The sequence below is a fragment of the Budorcas taxicolor genome, chromosome 10 (genome assembly GCF_023091745.1).
Source record: "Budorcas taxicolor isolate Tak-1 chromosome 10, Takin1.1, whole genome shotgun sequence".
Classification (NCBI taxonomy): Eukaryota; Metazoa; Chordata; class Mammalia; order Artiodactyla; family Bovidae; genus Budorcas; species Budorcas taxicolor.
Window position 1 is genome coordinate 41850058 of NC_068919.1, and position 23818 is coordinate 41873875.

The following is a 23818-nucleotide window of genomic DNA, read 5'->3' on the forward strand; positions in this document are numbered from 1 at the left end:
ATCTCTTCGCTGAGTCCCTAACAATCACAACATTGTTAATCAGCTATACTTCAATATAAAAAATTTTTTTAAACAAAAAACCCCAAACCAAAACAGTAACAAGAAATGAGTTGTCAAGCCATGAAAAGATACGGCAGAACCTTAAATGCATACTAAATGAAAAACATCAGTCTGAAAAAGCTATATACTATATGAGTCCAACTATACAATATTCTAGAAAAGGCAAACAATAGGAAAAGTGGTTGCCAGGGGTTTGGGTGAAGAGTGATGAACAGGTGAAGTGTAAAACATTTTCAGAATGGTGAAACTAGTCTCGGTATGAAACTGTACTGGATACATGTCATTATGTATCTGTCAAAATCCACAGAACTGTACAACATAAAGAATGAACCTTTGGTTGAATAATTGTAATAAGTATACCACACTTAATGCAAGATGTTAATAAAAGGGGAAACTGCGTGGGTGGGTGGGTGAGGTGTGGATACATATAACTACGTATCTGCTCAACAAGTCTATAAATAGAAAACTGTACTCAAATTAAGCCTATTAATTATTTTTAAAAGAATACATGTAAAATTATATTAAGTATATTGATATTTTCAGACATATTGTGCCAATATTTATGATTAGAAACAATACAACTATGTTGTGTTTCAATTTAACAGACCCAAAATGAAGATGCAGGAACCAAGGACACCGTTTTTAAGAGATTCTGAGGCACTCAGAAAGGAACAGATCATTGAAAAGTTTGAACAATCTCAGAATCACATATAATAAAGATGGTATTTTAAAATTCAGCTGCCCATGTATAAGCCAAAATATATTATTTGTCATTACAGAAATAAAAGTAAAGAATATAAGCTAAAGGTTCCACTGACAGGATAAACACTCAAGTGTCAGTCTCCATTTTGAAGACGTATTTCTGTTCTTTACCCTGATGGGCAAAAGTTCATACTCTGTAATTTTCCAGCTGGATTTTTAAAACAGAAAGCAGTACCAGGCTCTTTTATAATGAAAGGCAAAGAGGCTTTCAAAAAAAAAAAAAGATCTTCTAAACAGAGACTTTACAGATTCAATTTACGAAAGAGATCTTTCAGAAATTTAACTATACAATTTCACACTTTAGTCCAGTGGAGTCAAACGTAATACTAGTTTTTGAAACCCAACATTTCCTTTTGACAAATTAAGTGTCAATACACCTAAAGAAACTAGATATTCTCAAGTATTTTTGTTTCTTAACTTTAACACACAAGAATTTGAAGATTCTGTGCTGCATTTCTAATAGGAACTAATAAATACCACAACACCTCTACAAGAAGTTCTAAATTATTTCTGTGTCCCACTTATCTTAGAGGTTATTGCTATACACTAACACTTAGACTTAAGGGTATACTAAACACCCAAAAGTCTAATAAAGTATTTCACTATACTTCATTTATTTAACTCTTTATTAATCAGGAATTAAAATTATTAGATGAAAAAATATAAATAATAATAAATGGGATCAGTGTCACTATACAATCCATAGAAGAGCCTTCCTATTTAAATTAATTTTCTATCCTCATTGCCAGGGTACTTTCCTTATCTCTTAATATTTCCAAGTCAATTTAACACCAAAGAAGTACTTTAAGTCAAACTCTTCTGTCTTGGACTTTTAATGCAGAGTGAAACATTAAATTTCTGCTTGTACCAAGAAGACGTTTGTCCTCCTAACTAAACCATTTCTATTTTAACAGTATTATGCACTTATCAGTTTTGTAAACCATGAACTTTCCCACATGCTGTAAGATTTTTAATGTGACTAAAAAATAATTAAACTTTTGAGCTATCAACAAAGAACACAAAGACATAATTTAAGGCACAGACTATCTCATCAGCGAGGAAGATGAAAGTCTTCTCACTCCAGTGGTTCTTCCCCCTCACTAGTCTAGCGCACCCCCATATGACTGCCAATTGCATCTTTCAAGCCCTCACCTCTTAATTGGCAGGGTCCCATGGTCCTCCACTCCATTTATAATCTCTCCCTTACAAACACCCTTAAATTCCTTCTCTTCTTATCCTCTATCATGCTAGTCTAGCAAAATCCTTATCTGATTAAACTGATTATCACTAGCTCCATACTGATATTGAACAGCTAAATGTTATTGGGAAAAAAAATTATAAAATCACATTAATAGGCCTTACTTTCAAATCATTACACAAACCTCAAACTACAACTTCTCCACCAGGTTTGATTTTCTACTCTTCATAAAAAAATACGTTATACTTCTCTCTTGAAGCCTTTAACACTACCTAGGCCTCTGTTACTCACTCCTCTGTTACCTATCCATTAGGATACTCTATTTACTGAATTTAATTCCATATGAACAGAGTCTCATCTTTGCTTTATCTAACATTCTACTATGTAGTCCTATGGCTTTAATAACCATCTCCAGGATTAATATCTCCTCACCCAGCTCCAGACTCTTAAACCCATGGAAACCTGACACACATGCCAACCCTAACATGCCTAACATATATATAACATTCAGTTATCCCTGCTCCACAAACACTTTCATCTTCACAAATTCCCAATCAAAATAATATTTACTGCAGCCAGTCAGTTGCTTAAGCACAAAACCCAAGGTCATTCTTCATTTCTTTCCTTCACATTCTTCACATCCAATAACTCAGAAAAAACTGGTATTTTAAAAATATAAAGCAAATTCATTAACTTCTGTCTGCCTCCTCTGCTATACTCCACTCCAGCTTGTCTCCATTCAGTTCAGTTTAGTTCAGTAGCTCAGTCGTGTCTGACTCTTTGCCACCCCATGAACTGCAGCACGCCAGGCCTCCCTGTCCATCACCAACTCCCAGAGTTCACTCAGACTCGCGTCCATCGAGTCAGTGATGCCATCCAGCCATCTCATCCTCTGTCGTCCCCTTCTCCTCCTGCCCCCAATCCCTCCCAGCATCAGAGTCTTCTCCAATGAGTCAACTCTTCACATGAGGTGGCCAGAGTACTAGAGTCTCAGCTTTAGCATCATTCCTTCCAAAGAAATCCCAGGGCTGATCTCCTTCAGAATGGACTGGTTGGATCTCCTTGCAGTCGAAGGGACTCTCAAGAGTCTTCTCCACCACAATTCAAAAGCATCAATTCTTCAGCGCTCAGCTTTCTTCACAGTCCAATTCTCACATCCATACATGACCACAGGAAAAACCATAGCCTTGACTAGATGGACCTTAGTCGGCAAAGTAATGTCTCTGCTTTTGAATATACTATCTAGGTTGGTCATAACTTTTCTTCCAAGGAGTAAGCGTCTTTTAATTTCATGGCTGAGGAATCAGCAAATTATTTAATGTGAAATGCAAAGGAACAGCAAATTGAGGATAACTCCTAGTTTCTGGATTGTACAAGTGAATAAACACTGTGATTCTATTCACTAAGATGACAAACACAGAAGATGGACACATTTCATGGGTAAAGGGGAAGGACAATGAAGGAATATAGATAGATGAGGGGCTCAGATATGAACATATTTAAATTTCAGGTTCCTAAAGGTGAGCAAATTCATTGGAAAAGACCCTGATGTTGGGAAAGATTAAGGGCAAGAGGAGAAGGGGTAGACAGAGGATGAGATGGCATCATCAACTCAATGGACATGAGTTTGAGCAAACTTTGGGAGACAGTGAAGGACAGGGAAGCCTGGCTATAGTACATGGGGCCACAGAGTCAAACATGACTGAGCCACTGAACAGCAACACTAGAAAACTAACTGCATATAAATGGAATACACTGTAAGCCACTTAATAGCTCCTGAGGCTCAAGAACTAACATGGATTGGAGGCAGACTGGGCATCATCAACAATACTGAATCCAGGCCAGTAGATGAGATAACCTAGGAAGAGTACATAGAGTTAGAAGAAAAAAAATTCAAGAAAAGAAATCCTAAAATATTACTGACATTTATGGGATAGTGAAACAACTCTCCAGGATAGATTAGGTGCTAGCCCACAAAACAAATCTCAATAAACTTCAGTTCAGTTGCTCAGTCATGAAGAATGAAATCACAGTAAGGATCTTTTTCAATGACATTAGATTAGAAATGAACTACAAGGGAAAAAAAGCTGCAAAAAGTACAAACACATGGAGGCTAAACAATATGCTGCTGCTGCTGCTAAGTCACTTCAGTTGTGTCCGACTCTGTACGACCCCATAGACAGCAGCCCACCAGGCTCCCCCATCCCTGGGATTCTCCAGGCAAGAGTACTGGAGTGGGGTGCCATTGCCTTCTCCGAAACAATACGCTACTAACCACTGAAGAAACCAAAGAGGAAATTTAGAAAGTACCTGGAGACAAATGAAAATGGAGACACAGCCATCCAAAGTCTGCAGGACGCAGCAGAAGCGATTCTAGAAAGAGTTTATGCAGATACGAGCCTACTTCAGCGAGCAGGGAAAATCTCAAGACACCTAACCACACACCTGCAGAGACCAGAAAGATGAGAACAAACAAGCCAGAAGCTTGAAAAGGAAAAGAAATAATAAAAATGAGAGCAGAAACAGAAAAAAATTTTAAATGTGAAAGATCAATAAAACTAAGAGCTGGTTCCTTAAAAATATGAAGAAAACGGATACACCTTTAGCCAGACTCATCAAGAAAAAAAAAAGACACAAATAAAATCAGAAAAGAAAGAGAAGTTACAACTGACACCACATATATCCAAGGATCATAAGAGAATATTACAAACAATTATACACCAATAAAATGGACTACCCGGAAGAAGCGCACAAATTCCTAGAAGCATACAAACTCTTACTGAATCAGGAAGAAACATAAAATATCAGCAGATCAATCACCAGTAATGAAATTAAATCAGTAATAAAATTTTTCCCAACAAAATTCCAGGATCAGACAGCTTAAAAAGTAATTCTACTAAGTATTTAAAGAAGAATTAACACCAACCCTCTGCAAATTATTCAAAAAAAAAGAAAAATGAAAGAAGGAACCGATTCTATGAGGCAAGCACCATTCTCACACCAAAACCAGACAAAGACACAACAATAACAAAAAAGAAAATTAAAGAATATCACTGATGAACATAGATACAAAAATCATCAACAAAATATGAGCACACTGAATTTAATAATACATTAAAAGGATTATATACTATGAACAAATGATATTATCCCAGGGATACAGGATGGTTCAATAGCTTCAAATCAATCAATGTGATATATCACATGAACAAACTAAAGAATAAAAATCATATAATCATCTTAAGAGATACAGAAAAAGTTTCTGACAAAGTTAACATCCATTTACGATAAAGACTCTACAACAAAGTGAGTATAAAGGGAACATACCTCAGCACAATAAAAGCCATATTTGACCAATCTACAGTGAACATCATACTTAACAGTGAAAAGCTGAAAGCATTTCCTGTGAAATCAAGAACAAGACAAGGATGCCCATTCTCACCACTTATATTCAACAGTTTTGGAAGTCCTGGCCACAGCAATCAGAGAACAAAAATAATAAAAGGAATCCAAATTGGAAAGGAAACATAAAACTATCAATAACTGTAGATGACATAATATTATATATACAGAAAAATTTTAAGATGCCACCAAAAAACTATTAAAACTAATAAATGAATTCAGTAAAGCTGCAAAATAAAATCATCATACCACCTATAGACTGAATGCAATCCTTATAAAAATACCAATGGCACTTTTCACAGAACCAAAACAAATAATTCTGAAATTTATATGGAAGCACGAAACAATGCAAATAACTAAAACAATCTTGATAAAGTAGAAGAAAGCTGGGGGGTATCACACTTTCTGATTTATTTATATTATAAAACTATAGTAATCACAACAGTATGGTACTGGCACATAGGTCAATGGAATAAAAGAGTCCAGATACCCACACTTACATCGTTAATTATTGCAAAGGAGGCAAGAATATCAAATTGGGAAAAGACAGCCTCTTCAAGAAATAATGCTCAGAAAACTGGACAGCTATATGCAAAAGAATCACACGAGACTACTTTCTCACACCATCTACATATATCTTAAACTCAAAATGGATTAAAGACATAAATGTAAGACCTAAAAACATAACACTGAAGAAAACATAGGCAGTACACTATTCGACATTGGTCTCAGCAATATTTTTTTTAAATATTCTCCTCAAGCAAGAGAAAATAAAAAATTAAAGAAAAAGCAGACTATATCAAACTAACAAGCTTTTGCACAGCAAAGGAAACTACCAACAAGACAAAAATGCTACCTACTGACTAGGAAAATATACTTGCAAATAAAATATCCCATAAGAGGTTAACATCCAAAATACATAAACAGCTCATACAACTCAAGATCAAAAAAAAAGAAAAAACTCACCTAAAAAAATGGGCAGAGACTTTTCAAAAGACATATAGACGGCCAACATGCATATGAAAAAATACTCAGCACCACTAATCAGTGAAATGCAAATCAAAACCACAATGTCACAGCTGTCAGAATAGCTATTATCAAACAGATAACAAATAAAAAGAGCTGGCAAGGGTGTGGGAAAAAGGGAACCCTTGTGCACTGCTGGTGGGATGTAACTTGGAGCAGCCACTATGGAAAACAGTATGATGGTTTCTCAAAAATTCAAAAATATTGAATAGAACTGACACATGACGAAGGAATATCACTTCCGGGAATCTATGCGAAGATAACAAGAACACTGACTCAAAAAGATACACACTGCATGCCACTATTCACTGCAGATTTATTTACAATAGCCAAGATATGAAAGTAATCCAAGTGGAGATACACACACACACAACACAAAAGCACACACACGTGCACACACACGCGCACAAGTATATTACTTAGCCATAAAAAATGAAATCTTCTCATTTGCAACAATGTAAATAATCTTGTAGATACTGTGCTAAGTGAAGTAAGTCAGACAAACACTTTGATTTCTCCTATATGTGGAATCTAAAGCACAAAATAAAACAGAAACAGACTCGCAGATCAAACTGGTGGGTTGCCAGAGGGGAGGGGAATGAGAGATGAGTAAAATAAGCCAGGGAGATTAAAAGGTATAAACTTCCAGTCACAAAATAAGTCAGTCACAGCGATGTAAAGTACAGCATAGGAAATACAGTCAATAATAGTGTGTAATAAATTTGCATGGTAACATAACTAGACTCACTGCTGTGATCATTTTGTAATGTGTAAAATTATTGAATCACTCTGTAGTACATCTGAAACTAATATTGTAAATCAATTGTTGTTGCTGTTGCTGTTGAGTCTCTAAGTCGTATCTGACTCATTGTGACCCCATGGACTATAGCCGCCTGACAGGCTCTTCTGTTCACAGGATTTCCCAGCCAGGCAAGAATACTGGTGTGGGTTGCCATTTCCTTCTCCAGGGATCTCCAGGGTCCAGGGATCAAACCTGTCTCCAGCTTGGTGGGCAGATTCTTTACCACTGAGCCACTCGGGAAGACTTGTAAGTCAATCCTCAACAAAAACAAATAGGTAAGTAGGTAGGGAGGTAAAAAGAAAACTAAAACTACTCTAGAGATACTGTTCTATGAAAATCTTAGTTTGGAGGAAATTTTGGAAATCATCTAATTCAATCTTTTTCCTAAAAAGCAATTTTCTTTTACTTAAGTCTATGGAAGTCATTTGGTCAATTTGATACATTCGTCTTTAGCATAAATTTAGTTGTATAAAGGCTTTTTATGATAAGCAAAATTGCGACTTTCCTATTAATTTCTCTTCAGCCTCCCTGGTGGTCTAGTGGTGAGGATTTGGTGCTCTCTCCTCAGTGGTCCCAGTTTTGGTCTGTGAGATAACGCCGGTTTATTCTATTCCTCCTCTGGAAAATTTCACATACCTAGATTCATTGATTTATTCAGTAAGTATGTGTTGAGTTCCTATGGCACTCAGGGGCCTAGTTCTAATTTTAACATGGCTCAGATAGAAATAGAAAAACTCCCTTCTATCTATGGATGAAACATGCTAATTTTCCCAACATGCCACATACAGATTCCAGACCCTTACCACTATTCTGATTGCTATATGCTTTGACCATGAACTCAAAGTTTGATGCCCAACAAAAATGATAGTAGTTAAAATATTAGATTCACTACAAAAGTTGGTATAGGTGACTTAGATTCGTCCTTCAACTCTCTATAAAGGTATGATTTTTTTTAATTCAAAAATAAATGTTGAAGTGATATACTCAAAACACAATGCAGTACTTCATCCTGCGGCAAGAATAAAGTAAAGTGCTTCATTTTACTTCTATTATAAATCTTTTTAGGAAAAAGGGAGGTCATAAATAAATACTGTAGACTATATAAGTTACATAAAATTTCAAGGAGACCACTTCCAATAAGATCATCAAATTTATGTGAACAAAATATCATAAAGAAGGGAGCCACTTAGACAGCATATTCGCCAGATGAAAATTTAATATAAAGATAAGTCATTAAGTATTTTAACATTTATTCACTCAGCACCCATTATGCATTGCATACTTTAGGTATGAGGGTAGTATTTGGTGGGGTAATAGCAAAAAATTAAAGATTTACCTGCTTTGTTTGAGTTTCAATGGGACAGATTTCAGATCCACACAGGAAAGTTTTTTTATAGTACTTAAGAAGAAACCAACTGCTTCGAAACATAGCATGTCTTTATTATTTAAATGTTAAATGATACCTTATAAAGGAAAGGGTAGAGGACATACATACTGTGTAAGAGGTTCTTGCCAGCTCCCAAATTCCTTAATTTTTGTGGAGTAATTTTTCCGAGCTGCCTTCCAAATCTAGACAGGTGCTCCCTCTCCGCTGAAGGGGGCTGTACTGCAGGCTTTCCCCCACTACCAGGCAGACATATTCAGAGTCTAAGGCCTGACTGTTAGGGTGACCCCAAATCTGTCCAAATGACTTTTATCTCAGGATACACTAGAGCCTAGTCTGTCAGGATACTTACTTATGTCTGAAAAGAAGTCCTTTCCTAATACAAACTGATTTTATCAAAGGGAGCATTCCTTCTAGAGGATTGTTTAAACTGAATTAAGTATCCTTTGTCATTAAGGAGGCCTTAGTGGCAAAGGAAAAGGGAGAAAAGGGCTTGAGTTAAGATTTAAAAAGGTAGGCAAAAAAGAAACATAAAAATATAAGTGTAAAATAAGGTAGCAGAAATACATTAATTACTAATAATCAAAAAGAGGTAGGGAATATATAAATACTTAATCACTGTTATTGGGTGCAACTTTGGGGGGAAATAATTGGTCAAATTCACTAAAAGCTTAACATAACTCAGAAAACTTATTTCTAGACATTTACTTAAAGAAATAATTAAGGATATGCAAAAAGAATTTGTTCAAGGGTATGGATCACAGTATGCCTAATAAGGAAACACTGGAGATGATTTACTTGTTCAGCAATATTGAATTAAACATTGTACAGATACAAGGAAATAATACAAATATTAAATGTGTATAGTCACATGAAAAGTTGTGACACACTGTTAAACGAAAAAGTACATTATCAAATATGTATTCCACATAATATTCTATAAATAATGTGTTTACATATAACACATATTAAGATTTATGTGCGTGCGTGTGTGCTCAGTCACTATGTCCGACTCTTTGTGACTCTGTAGACTATAGCACGCAAGGCTCCTCTGACCTTGCAATCTCCAGGCAAGCGCACTGGGGGCGGGAGAAGGAGTTGCCATGCCCTCCTCCAGGGAATCTACCAAATCTGGGGATAGAATTCGTGTTATGTCTGTGTCTCTGCAATGAAGGCGGATTCTTTACCCACTGAACCACCTGGGAAGCCCTGATTTATGTACGTGTCCTTAATATGACTTTTTAAAAGTTTTGAAAGATTTATAAAAATTTTCATCTTCCAGTAAAAGAAGTACATGTAATTTTTCATTTATTACTATATCATAGTTTTCTAAAATAAACACCTATTACTTAAAATGTATTTTTTGAAAAATGTAGGAAAGAAGGCTATCAATTCTCAGGCAAGGAAGAAAGAGGCAAACAGAAAGGCAAGTCCTACCCATGAATCTACAGAATGAATAGGAAATTATTCCTGGGGAAAAAAAATTACAGGGAACCCAAGCATCTCCATTGTCTATTACATTTAGGAGTCAAAAAGCTTAAAATGCAAAAGTTGTTAATAATTTATTGCAAGTTATGTCTATTAAAATATATTGTCATGCCCACATTGGATTCCTCCTGATACTGATAAGGGGCAGGGTTAAAAAAAGGAGGGAGGGGGCAAAAAGGCACAAGGTACCTAAAAAAGAGGATGCATGTATGTGAGAGGGTAATACATTGGTTCACAAGATATCCTTCTCGGGATATGACTTAAATTACAGACAACTAGAAGTAACTCGGAGAAGGCAATGGCACCCCACTCCAGTACTCTTGCCTGGAAAACCCCATGGACAGAGGAGCCTGGTAGGCTGCAGTCCATGAGGTCGCTAAGAGTTGGACACAACTGAAGCGACTTAGCAGCAGCAGCAGCAGGAGTAACTAGCTAATGCTACAAAAGCCAGGCTATTCTACTACATGCAATAATTAGCATTTTATTTAACTTAGCTTACTAAATCTAGTCTATGGGACCCAGTTAATTCAGGTAACAATAAGTCTAAGTTTCCAACAAAATGAACACAAGAGAAGGCACATAAGGAACGGTGTCTAACAACCAAGAACTAGAATAGTTTCTCTCTTACTTATTAACATGCAGGATGGCTAAGAGCTAAGTTAATCTCCACAGTAAAAGCAAACCAAGCCTGAGCTCCAATTTGGAAAATTTAAGGGTAAGAGTAATGACCAGGTGGGTAACCAGAAAAAAGTACTTCTGAAAGTTGATGTTGAGACCTGAAACTTATATGCAGATTCAAATCAGTCCAAAAAGTCTCTCACCTCTTAGCAGAGGGATAAGGCTGCCAAGTCTCATCTGACCATCTGCCCGTAATTTGTTTAGACCTTTTTACATGCTGGGCAATGTGTTAAGGGCTATGTATACAGCAATGAATTTAAAGATGTAGTCCTGAGGCAGTTTGCTTTAGTAGAAAGGACAGAAATACGGAGTCAGAAGATCCGGATTCATGTCCTCATAGTGCCACCTATTAACTGTAAGACCTACAGGAAACAGTAAGTTTCTTCTTGGGAAAATCAGAGATGACAATACATCTGTCCCACCGATCTCATAGGACTACTGTGAGAAACAAGTAATATACTGATTTTGAAAGAGCTAAACAAACATTAGTCACTCTTAGTCATTTTAATCCAATTTTATTTTTATAAAAATGTTAGAAGGTGGGGGCCAGTATGAGTCATGGGCCCAAACACCTCCAACGATAGACTGGGCTATCAGCCGGCTTCCCATATCATATTTTCAATATCTCAGTGGGAGATTATGACATTTACAGAAGTAGAGTTATATTAGACTTAAATTCATCTTGCCTTTTTCAAAGAGTTATCTACACTCTCAAACATAATCAGTACTTCACATAATTGAAAAGCAACAGCCTCCTAATGACATTCAAACATGTCAAATACTCAAAAGTAGTCCAATGCAGCCAAGTGAAAGTGACTGCTCCAATTTATCTGATCTAGAACTAAATTCTCAAATTGACAACAAAGCCCTGAAAACAAAAGTATCGCTTGTTAATAAGTTAATAAGTATCACATGTTTCTCTTCCTACATATTTGATCTGAAACCACAATTTAAAGCTTAGAGTGAAACTTATATAAATTCTGAAAGCAAAAGTAAAATCAGTTCAGTTCAGTCGCTCAGTCGTGTCTGACTCCTTGCAACCCCATGGACTGCAGCACACTAGGCCTCTCTGTCCATCACCAACTCAGGAGTTTACTCAAACTCATGACCATCGAGTCGGTGATACCATCCAACCATCTCATCCTCTGTCATCCCCTTCTCCTCCCACCTTCAATCTTTCCCAGCATCAGAGTCTTTGCAAATGAGTCAGTCCTTCCCATCAGGTGGCCAAAGTATTGGAGTTTCAGCTTCAACGTCAGTCCTTCCAATGAATATTCAGGACTGATTTCCTTTAGGATGGACTGGTTGGAACTCCTTGCAGTCCAAGGGACTCTCAAGAGTCTTCTCCAACACCACAGTTCAAAAGCATCAGTTCTTTGGCGCTGAGCTTTCTTCACAGTCCAACTCTCACATCCACACATGACTACTGGAAAAACCATAGCCTTGACTAGATGGACCTTTGTTGGCAAAGTAATGTCTCTGCTTTTAAGTTCCTGTCTAGGTTGGTCGTAACTCTTCTGTCAAGGATTAGCATCTTCTAATTTCATGGCTGCAATCACCATCTGCAGTGATTTTGGAGCCCCAAAAAATAAAGTCTGTCACTGTTTCCATTGTTTCCCCCTCTGTTTGCCATGAAGTGATGGGACCAGATGCCATGATCTTCATTTTCTGAATGTTGAGCTTTATGCCAACTTTTTCGCTCTCCTCTTTCACTTTCATCAAGAGGCTCTTTAGTTCTTCTTTGCTTTCTTCCATAAGGGTGGTGTCATCTGCATATCTGAGGTTACTGATATTTCTCCCAGCAATCTTGATTCCAGCTTGTGCTTCATCCAGCCCAGTGTACTCTGAATATAAGTTAAATAAGTAGGGTGATAATATACAGCCTTGACATACTCCTTTCCTTCTTTGGAACCAGTCTGTTGTTCCATGTCCAGTTCTAACTGTTGCTTCCTGACCTGCATATAGATTTCTCAGGAGGCAGGTCAGGTGATCTGGTATTCCCATCTAATTCAGAATTTCCCATACTTTGTGGTGATCCACACAGTCAAAGGCTTTGGCATAGTCAATAAAGCAGAAATACATGTTTTTTTTGGAATTCTCTTGCTTTTTCTATAATCCAACAGATGCTGGCAATTTAATCTCTGCTTCCTCTGCCTTTTCTAAATCCAGCTTGAACATCTGGAAGTTCACAGTTCATGTACTGTTGAGGCCTGGCTTGGAGAATTTTGAGCATTACTTTGCTAGAGTGTGAGATGAGTGCAATTGTGTAGTAGTTTGAGCACTCTCTAGTATTGCCTTTCTTTGGGACTGGAATGAAAACTGACCTTTTCCAGTCCTGTGGCCACTGCTGAGTTTTCCAAATTTGCTGGCACATTGAGTGCAGCACTTTCACAGCATCACCTTTTAGGATTTGAAATAGCTCAACTGGAATTCCGTCACCTCCACTAGCTTTGTTCATAGTGATGCTTCCTAAGGCCCACTTGACTTTGCATTCCAGGATGTCTGGCTCTAGATGAGTGATCACACCATCGTGATTAACTGGGTCATTAAGATCTTTTTTGTATAGTTCTTCTGTGTATTCTTGCCACCTCTTCTTAACATCGTCTGCTTCTGTTAGGTTCATACCATTTCTGTCCTTTACTGAGCCCCCCTTTGCATGAAATATTCCCTTGGTATCTCTAATTTTCTCGACGAGATCTCTAGTCTTTCCCATTCTATTGTTTTCCTCTATTTCTTTGCACTGCTAAGTCACTGCAGTCGTGTCCAACTCTGTGTGATCCCATAGATGGCAGCCCACCAGGCTCCTTCATCCCTGGGATTCTCCAGGCAAGAGTACTGGAGTGGGGTGCCATTTCCTTCTCCAATGCATGAAAGTGAAAAGTGAAACTGAAGTCGCTCAGTCATATCCGACTCTTAGCGACCCCATGGACTGCAGCCAACCAGGCTCCTCCATCCATAGGATTTTCCAGGCAAGAGTACTGGTATGGGGTGCCATTGCCTTCTCCGTTTCTTTGCACTAAGAATCTACTAATAAGTTGATCTATATTCTATCACATTTGTCTTCAACAAAAACACCGGAAATGATGGTTAAAATGAAAATACTGAACCTATGAAATAAAAATAAGAAAACACCAGTGGGGAAAGATAGTAGAAGCAGACACACATCTTTTGTTTGCAAACTCATGCTATTAAAAAATGACCAGGGAAGATAAGAAATGGGTAAGTTACATACAACTGCTGAACTTAATTAAAATCACAATGACTTGTATTTCTGCACCAGCCAATGACATGCAATGATGGCAGTGACAGTGTCTCAGTTCTAACTCCTAACACTAAGCTTACAATTTAGCTGTAGAGATAGGGTTAGGTGATTCAGTAAGAGAGAGAGATATTTAAGGCTTCCTCTGATTATCCAGATATCAGCTTGGCCAACTCCTTATTTGCCTAAAGTCTTTTACTCAAACCTAACCTTGTGACTGCAGCCATGAAATTAAGATGCTTACTTCTTGGAAGGAAAGTTATGACCAACCTAGATAGCATATTCAAAAGCAGAGACATTACTTAGCCGACTAAGGTCCATCTAGTCAAGGCTATGGTTTGGCCAGTGGTCATGTAAGGATGTGAAAGTTGGACTGTGAAGAAGGCTGAGTGCTGAAGAATTGATGCTTTTGAACTGTGGTGTTGGAGAAGACTCTTGAGAGTCCCTTGGACTGCAAGGAGATCCAACCTGTCCATTCTAAAGGAGATTGGTCCTGGGATTTCTTTGGAAGGAATGATGCTAAAGCTGAAGCTCCAGTACTTTGGCCACCTCATGTGAAGAGTTGACTCATTGGAAAAGACACTGATGCTGGGAGGGATTGGGGATAGGAAGAGAAGGGGATGACAGAGGATGAGATGGCTGGATGGCATCACCGACTTGATGGATGTGAGTTTGAGTGAACTCCAGGAGTTGGTGATGGACAGGGAGGCCTTCAATTCATGGGGTCGCAAAGAGTCGGACACGACTGAGTGACTGAACTGAACTGAACTGACTGAACCTTCTCAATGTGGCCCACAATGCTCATCCTAATATCATTTCTCAACCTACCTTCCTGATCTCACCCTGGCAACCCTGAACCCCTTAACTTCTTCAGCTTTTTCTTCTTTCTACATCTTTAGTCACCTTCTCACATCCCATACAAGTTATTTATTATGCTTATTGTTTATTCACTCTCTCTTTCCCCTACAATGTAACTTCCATGAGGACAAGAATCTTTGCACTGCTCACTGGTATATTCCAAGACCCCAGAACAGTGTCTGGCACATAAGAGGCCCTCTATAAACACTGGCTGAATCTTTACCCCTTTCCACCCTGTCATCTCCCGGCTCCATTCTAGCTCCCTATTCATCAATGTGCCTCATCCTACCATACCCATAGGGAATAACTGGAACTGGAAATCAATGGAGACTCTATTTCAGAGAAGAGAAGAAAAGAGGAAGGAAAAAGAAAGGTAGAGAAGGAGGTTTTAAATTTATCCCCTACCTTTTGATTCCCAACAATTCCAACCTAAGTTTTCATGTGTAATTTTTCTAAATTTTCAATTCCTACCAAATTCTGTCTTGACTGCCTTCTTAGTCAAATTCTTTCTCTAAACTCGCAACACTCCTGGGTCAATTGGGTGATAAGACAAGTTTAAAGAATAATAACTGAAAAACTGTAATCAGACTCAATGGAAGGAAAAAAAAAAAACAGAAACAGTGGAAGAAACATCTGTGTCTCATTTCCTTTTCCCTTCATAGCTAAGCTGCTTCAAAAAGTGGTCTACATCCCCCTCCTTCCTTACTGACCATTCACATCTCAGCTCTTTTGCTCTGAATGAACCTTTCTGATCCCTTACTTAAATGACCACTATGTCGCTCACACCTTCAAAACGTTTTTATTGAGCACTTAGAATATGCTAGGCACTATGTCAGGTTAGCTGATTCAGTGGTAAACACAATTCCTAGACTTGCACTTTGAGCAGAAGAGGACCACTGACAGCAACAAAGATGAGTGACAAATGGTAAGTATTATTTAAGAAGTTACTGCAGACAGATATGACTTTATCTAAGGGACAGAAAAGGCCTCCCTGAAATGCAATGTTTAAAGAGAAATGCAAACAGTAGAAGACAGATGAAAGACAAGAGGAAGGATGTTTTAGGAAAAGGAAATAGTACCTGCAAAAACCTGATGGACAGAGTAGAGTGCATATAAAGAATGGAAGGAAATTCAGTGTCAGGAGAGACAGGCCTTAAAAGCCATATTATTCTAAAACTTTAATCTGTGGGCAAGGAGAATAAAAAGAAATGACACAAAACTTCAGATTTAAATTTTCTAGAAGATGACAATATTTGCCTTATTGCAATTAGAGCTGAAGGAAACAGGAATAGACTCAGGATGACAGAGATGAGTTCTTGAAACTCCTTGATTTCTATGGAAAGAACTTCCTCATAACTTTTTGTTTCTTCTCAGACTCCTTCAACATATTATTTTCTTCTGTCATAATTCTAAGACTACTGCCTTTCCTCAGCTCTCTTACAAGTGTACTCTTCTATATAACCTCACCTGTACTACACAGGTACCATCCCATAAAGTGACAATGACTCCCAAACCTGTATCCCTGGTCCAGCTCTCTTAAGGCTAGAGCTGCATTTTCTACCATCTGTTGGACATAATCACCTATGTACCGTCATACATCCAAAACCAAACACAAGATCCAGAACCCACAAATCTGGTATTTCTTAATTCTGTTGGTGATACCAATGCAGTCATCCAAGCAGAAATTCTAAATGCTACTGGCTACCTGTTTTTCCTTCACTGATCACCAGGTAATTTTGATCATCTAAATACAATGCAAATCTATCATTTCCTTTCATCTCTAATACCAGTGCCTAACTTTCAGCTTGCATAAACTTTAATCTGGATTATTCAGTAACTGGTCTGCATACTTTCAGAAACTTTGCCTCTATACCATGAGAGTTTCCCTCCTAAAGTGTTTCGTCAGTTTACAGGAAGAAGTCCAAATTCTTTGCTATGACATACAAGGTCCACTATCTGGTCCTTGTCTGCCAGTGAGTGAGTGAGTGAATTTGCTCAGTCAACTCTTTGCGACCCCATGGACTACAGCCTACCAGGCTTCTCCATCCATGTAATTTTCCAGGCAAGAGTACTAGAGTGGGTTGCCATTTCCTTCTCCAAGGGATCTTCCCGACCCAGCGATCGAACCCAGGTCTTCCACAATGCAGGCAGACATGTTACCATCTGAGCCACCAGGGAAGCCCTGTCTGCCAGTAAATAGCTTGTACTCCCCATCTATGGAGTCTCTGCCAGGTTTGGTCAAACCAAACTTGGAAAGCAGATGCAGGTCCCTCAAGATTTATCATGGTTTTTCAAGCCACTAGGTGTTTGCATACACTATTTCCACAGCCTACAATTTCTTTCCCATTTGTTCACCTAGAAATCACCCTGAATTCTTTTAAAATCCAGTTAACGTCCCCACTCTTTTTAATCTTCCCTGGTTCGCATCATAGCTCTCTATCCTCTTCTCCTTTCCCTAGTCCCCACAGAAAAAAAACCAAAGTTGAGCATTTCTCCCACTTCACTTCTATTCTGGCATTTACCAAATTATGAAAGCTTACATGTCTGCTTTCCTGACTAAATTATGCGTTCCTGTTGATAGTGTACTTTTTCATGTGTGCATCCCCATACCATACCATACAGTTGGCACTCAACAGAAAAAAACCAAATATTTCCTGAATAAATAGAAAGAAGTATTTCTTGAATAAATGAAAATCTATGGAAGGGTTGTGATGTATCAAGCTTTGTTTTTATAAAATGAGTTCCTGGGTTAAGCTATGCTAAAGCTGAAGCTCCAGTACTTTAGCCACCTCATGCGAAGAGCTGACTCATTGGAAAAGACTCTGATGCTGGGAGGGATTGGGGGCAGGAGGAGAAGGGGACGACCGAGGATGAGATGGCTGGATGGCATCACGGACTCGATGGCTGTGAGTCTGAGTGAACTCTGGGAGATGGTGATGGACAGGGAGGCCTGGCGTGCTGCAATTCATGGGGTCGCAAAGAGTCGGACACGACTGAACGACTGAAATGAACTAAAGTCACTCTAGAATTGTGACTTCTGGCTTGGGGAAGAGAGAGGGAGGGTATATATAAAAGAGGGATTCATTACAGCTGACCCAGTTCATCCAGCACCCAGAGAATACACAGAAGTAATAAGACTATGTGACAAAGATTTCTACACAAATTATAACATTATTTTAAGTAGTAAAAATTAAAAACAACAATGCGAAACTTAGAATCATTAACTAAATGAGGATTTTTTCAATGGATCTTTTAAACATGGTATTTTTGAAGACTATTTAAAGATCAGGGCTCATTTAGTCCACCTGTCAATGCAGGAGATGTGATTTCAATCCCTGTGATTTCAATCTCCAGGGAAGATTCCCCTGGAGAAGGAAATGGCACCCCCACTCCAGCATTCTTGCCTGGGAAATCCCATGCACAGAGGAGCCTGGTGGTCTACAGTCCATGACGTTGCAAAAGTGTGGGACACGACTTGGTGGTTAAACAGCAATAATTTAAAGATCAGGGAAAATGCTGGCCATTCCAATCAAGTGAAAAAAAAGATATATCATGATACCAACTTTATAAAGCCATGTTTAAACATATTGGTTTGAAAACTTTCAGGAAAAATGCCTGAAATAAACTATTAATATTAAATTATTAACAGTACTTATCTCTGGTTAATTTATACAACTAATATCATTCAACAAATATTTATTGAGCATCTGTCTGCCTGCTACTGTACAGTAATGAGCAGAAGACATTTATTCCTGTCCTCCTGGAGCTAAATATATCACACTTTTATAATCAATCAGAAAAAGCAATACAGGTTAGAAAAGAATACATGAGATCAACCCACTCTAAATTTATAACCCATAAACAAGATTACTAACACTTCTCTGGAACCTAGGTTGGGAACAACTTTCATACAAATATTTAGATAAAGGCAACCTACCCAAATGACTTGTACTGTTAGTTGTAAACTGTATCATAACAATTGTCTAGATCACTATGGACAGAAGGTAGCAGAGATACTATCTCTCCTCCTTCTGTTGGAAGATTTTAAAATTAATGTTAATTATAAATAAAATTTGCTTAGTTGAAATTTAATCTCTCATACATCTTCCACCACATTTCTTTTCTCCTTGTGTTTCTTTCCCCTCCACTATTTCCTGCTTTCACCTTCAATAATTTAACCCACTTATTTAAAAGAATCTTTGTAATAGTCTTCTTTCAACCCAGAATGGCCAGTTTGAGTTCTGCCCTCCTAGGGATTCTCAAGAAAGACGGGAGCTTCAGAGGGGATCTGTGCCTCTGAAGAACAAAAATAATTCACCAAAAAATCTCAAAGCTGTGGTACTTTCAAAGCTCCAGGTCCATAAGATATAAAAAGAAATAAGGAACTTTCCTGGAGGTCCACTGGTTTAAGACTCTGCACTTCCAGTGCTTCACTGTAATTATTTTGCTAGTTTACATCACAGACTGAAATTCTTCTAAAACTTCCTAGGATTTTCAGTTCATCCTAAACACAGTGATAAATAATAAAATTAAGTGCTCTGAGTTAAAAACTTCAATACTACAGTTTGAATGTTACCTGTTTTTAGGCATATTAAGGAGTAAATACACAGACTTAAAATTCTGTAGGTTTTAAAATATTGACAATGGATATGCTATGAAATAGTTTTCCAGAAATATTTTTCCTAGGGGACTCAAATAATTGAAATTTATAATAAAAATTCGTATGCAGGATATAATCGGCATTACAAGAATATATAGAGTATTAAATGTTAACTTAGTGTTGTGATGTCAAAAGCATACACCCAAAGAAGTAGGGGACAGAATTACTGATGGTCATTCATTCATCAGTTTCAGAAAGTACTTATTCTGTGCCAGGCACAATTCTAGGTACTGTTAGAGACAGAGCAGTGCGTAAAACAGAAAATTCCTGCCCTCGGGGAGTATGTTCTTGGATGGAGATAGATAACCAACAAGAAAAAAGTAAGTAAAACATTAGAGTAATAAGTGCAAAGAGAAAAGAAGTAGGGAAAAAAGATTGAGAGGGTATAAAAGCAAGGAGGGAAGGGAGCAAGCCATGCGGCTGTCCAGAGGAAAGCCATTGTGAGCAGCAGGAATAGCCAGAACAAAGGCCCAAAGGTAGGAAGATGTACATTCTGTTTAAGAAAGAGCAGGCAGGCCAGTGTTGCTAGAAGACAATGAAGGAGGGGGAAGAGTAATAAATGAGGCCAGAGAGATAATGCGGAAGGTCTGTCTAGGGCCCCCTGGAAGAGCATTGGAGTAAGGCTTTCCTGGACAGTTAGGATAATAAGAGTTGGAAATTTAGGAGGGAGGTGATTCCAGGTAATTAGAACAAAAGAGAACAAAAGACAAGGAACCAGGATTTTGAGGATGTTTAGGAATCAGCAATTGCTTGCTGTGGAATGAATATACACATAAAGTGAGGGAGCATGAATGTAAGAGAAAGGGATCGTGTGTGAGGTGACAGTTGAAGGTGCTGTATGATAAATATTCAGTCTTTGATCCTCTGTTTAGGAACTGTAGAAGAGAGATAGGGCAGGGAGGCACCAGGGTAAAAAGTAATCTTAGCTGCCCCTTTAATATAACCTTTTGCTTTCCCTGGCAAGGATAAAACCCTGCTCCAGATAACTGCTTTAGTTAGCTGTTATATTTATAAAGAAAAATGGTAAAAGTCTTGGGATTTCTGTGGGGAACACTTCAAATGTTCTTGTAGTAGGAAGGAGAGAAAATATACAAGAACTGGAATTCAGATTACTGTATTATTAACATGAACTGAATTGATGATGAACAACTGTATGATTAACATTAACTAGTAATACATAGTGAATCATAAAAAGAAGATGACTAAAAAGCGGGACTGAGAAAGCAAATAGGAATTTCAACTTTTTAAAGATCATTCCACAAAATGGCTAATTCATGAATAAACAAGAGTTAACTATACCTCTAATTCTATATAAAGAGGATTCTGGATTCTAATTATCCACTTTGAATTAAAATTATTCACAAGGCAAAAGCTGGAACCTTCCTCCCAATTCAACATATCATACAGAACAGTACCTAGTACAGAAGATGCAAATGCTTGCTTAAATAAAAATCCTACCCTTTACTTTTCATCTCAATAGAATCAGTGTTAGAGCTGTCTTAACACAACCTCAAATTGTTACTATTAATAAGGAGGATATTAACAAAAACAGAAGTTAGGAAGAAAGGATGATTTTCTTCCATATTACCACCTATGCAAAACAACATACCCCAGAGGATTCTACTGGTTAATTAACCATATAACACAAGGCCAGTTTCAAGTACAAGCAGGAGTGTTACTTGGAATAATGGCATACATAACATGATTAAATCCAATAAACAAAGCTGTTCCAAATCCAGGAAAATATCCCTCAATACATCCACATGAGTTGCAGTAGAGATTCCTTTTTGAAACACAACAAAAAGCATAAAACAATCCGAAACAATCTCTTTCATCTTGATCCTTCAAGAACTCAGTGAACTTGGGGAACCGGGTTTGCATCTCTGTATGTTTTTTCAAATCTCAAATTGAGAGTAACATCCTCATCTTTCGCTCCAAATAAAGCAAACAAGTACAATTAAAACGACAGCAACTCTTAACCACTCTTGGTCATGGGATGTTATAAATTCCAAAGAGAGGAACTGCTAAAGTAGAAAAAGGAATCACCTGATACAAATAACGAAACTTCAGCCGGGAAAAGCATTGTTCTACATATGATAATGTTTGTGCCCAAGCCACTTTTTAGACTGCTTACAGATAAAACTGAGAGGAGGGATTTCACAGGACTTTTTAAACCACGATTATCCATCAAAAAGTTTTCTTATGCAAATGTCGGAATGTCAATATACTTTCTGGTCTCCCGACTTCCAGGAAGCATTTTTCCATGCTAAGACAAGAACATTTTCAAGTGCAACTCCGTAAGCAGATTCGAACTCCCCTGGATACCACAAATAAGCATGAAAAAAGCCTTTATACCACAAAAAAGTACAAAGGTAGTTTGCAAAGGTGTGATTAGTTCTGCTTGTTGGAGCGATTAGAGCAAGCAGTGAATAGAAGGTGCCCTGAAACCGAGCACACTGAACCACGGCCGCGGCATCTCCAAGATGCAATGATAAAAGCATCCTGCGCCCTCCTCATACTCCCCAGAAAGTGGCCTATTCCAGGAAGCCCGCTGACCGCAGGAAAAGAGTCCGGCCGGCCTCACCTTATAGACGTCCCCGTAGGTGCCGCTGCCGACCCTCTGAACGAGCTCGTAGTCCTGCTGCGGGTTCCGCCTCAGGATGTCGGCCCCAGGCCGCAGAGGGGCCTCCATCTTCACTCAGGGCCCGGCCCCCGCCGGCTCTGCCCGCGGCGCCCAGATTCCCGCTAACGAGGACGAGCGGCGCCGCTTCCCAACATGGAGCCTCTGCCCGCAACTCCGCCTGCACGAGGGACAAGCAGAGGCTACAATCCCGAGCGGCCCAGCCCCTTCCCTTCCGCCCGTCCGGGGACCGCGGACCAGCCGGCCTGGAATTGTCCCTGGCGCCCCGCCGCCGCGTTCCGGCCGCGGCCCTTCCCCCTCCCAGGCCGCCCGCGAACTGCCGGACCGGGTCTGCCCGCCCGCCGGCGCTCGGGGTCGGCAGGATACCTCAGGGGGGCGGCCCCGCTCTTTGTTGAGCGCCGCGCCCGGGACCTACTTCCTCGCCCGCGCCTGCGTCCTGCTTCCCGGCTCCCGCCGGCCGCTCCAGGTCCCGCGCCGCCACCGCCGTCGCCTCCCGCAGCACCGCACGTCCTCTCGCGGGCGGCTGAGGCGCGTACCGTCGCCGCCGCCGCCGCACCACGTTCCCCACCCGGGGCTGCGTCACCGGGAGACACGTTCCCGGCCAGCGTGGGTCGGGCGCCCAGAGGCCCGCCCGAGCGCGCCGGCCGCGGGGCCAGAGTGCCGCCCTGAGGCCTGCTCGGGACACGACACTCTCCCGGCCGGGCCGCCGCGCCCCCTCGCCCGGCGCGTCCCTCCGGGCCCAGGCTCTGCTCCCCACCCGCGGGTGTTAGGGACGCCCCCGGTGCATTCGTGGGCGGACGCGCCTCGGCTAAACCGCCCCCTGCTTTGTCAGGTAAACTTGGAGAGTGACGGGTAGCAGGAGAAGGGTGGGCACGAGGGAGACGGGAACGCGGCCCCTGCCCGGTTCAGAGAAGGTACGTTGAGGGCACTGGGCCAGGAGTCAGCTGGCAGTGGGGCGCCAGGAAAGGAGGTGGGGAAGTGCCAGGTTAACTAAATCGCGGCACACCCTACTGCACCGTCCTGTTTTGCAAATCATTCCCAGTGGTACCAGTTTGAGGCTTCCCTACACACCTGCGCAACCTGTCTTCTGTGAGTTTTCCCGAGACACTTCTGAAAGTCTGAATTCCTAGGAAGTCTCAGTGGCCAGTATCCCAGTTGGGCACACGCGGTGTCTCAATTCGGATATTGCTCCTTTATTTGAGTCAGGAGCTTTGCAGAAGCTGAGACAGAATTAGGGACCTCACCCTGGTTCTGGTTCTACCACTTTCTCAGTATGGGACCCGGGACAAGAAAGACGTCGGATTTGGCAATGTCTCCCTATCTGCAGCTTGAAGAGGACAGGGTTTTGCATCTGACACCCAAGAGAGTGTTTATAAAGCATCTTACAGGATTATAAAGAGGGTTATCAAAATATGAGGTTTAAAAATATTTCACAATGTACAAAACATGGAACAGGAGTTTAGGGAAGTAATTTGGCTGATATTTCGCAGGCTGTTTTGCGGTTTCAGTTCTAGTCTTGTTCTGAAGGTAGAAATAACCTTACCAGTTTGTATACTGGCAAAGTTATTTCTAGAGCCCCGTGAAGGTTTGAACAAAAAAG

At 39.7% G+C, this 23818-nt stretch overlaps 1 protein-coding gene across 1 annotated transcript in view; it reads right to left on the reverse strand.

The window, feature by feature from the left end:
• The window catches only part of MAP4K5 (mitogen-activated protein kinase kinase kinase kinase 5), a 113189-nt gene extending 90457 nt beyond the window's left edge, over positions 1-22732 (reverse strand). Inside the window, exons 1-2 of the mRNA XM_052646328.1 lie at positions 22634-22732; positions 22162-22378 (exon numbers count right to left, since the gene is read on the reverse strand). Of these exons, the coding sequence (XP_052502288.1) occupies positions 22162-22269 (108 nt within the window). The 5' untranslated portion in view covers positions 22270-22378; positions 22634-22732. The remainder of the gene's footprint in view (positions 1-22161; positions 22379-22633) is intronic.
• Between the last annotated feature and the right edge of the window lie 1086 nt (positions 22733-23818).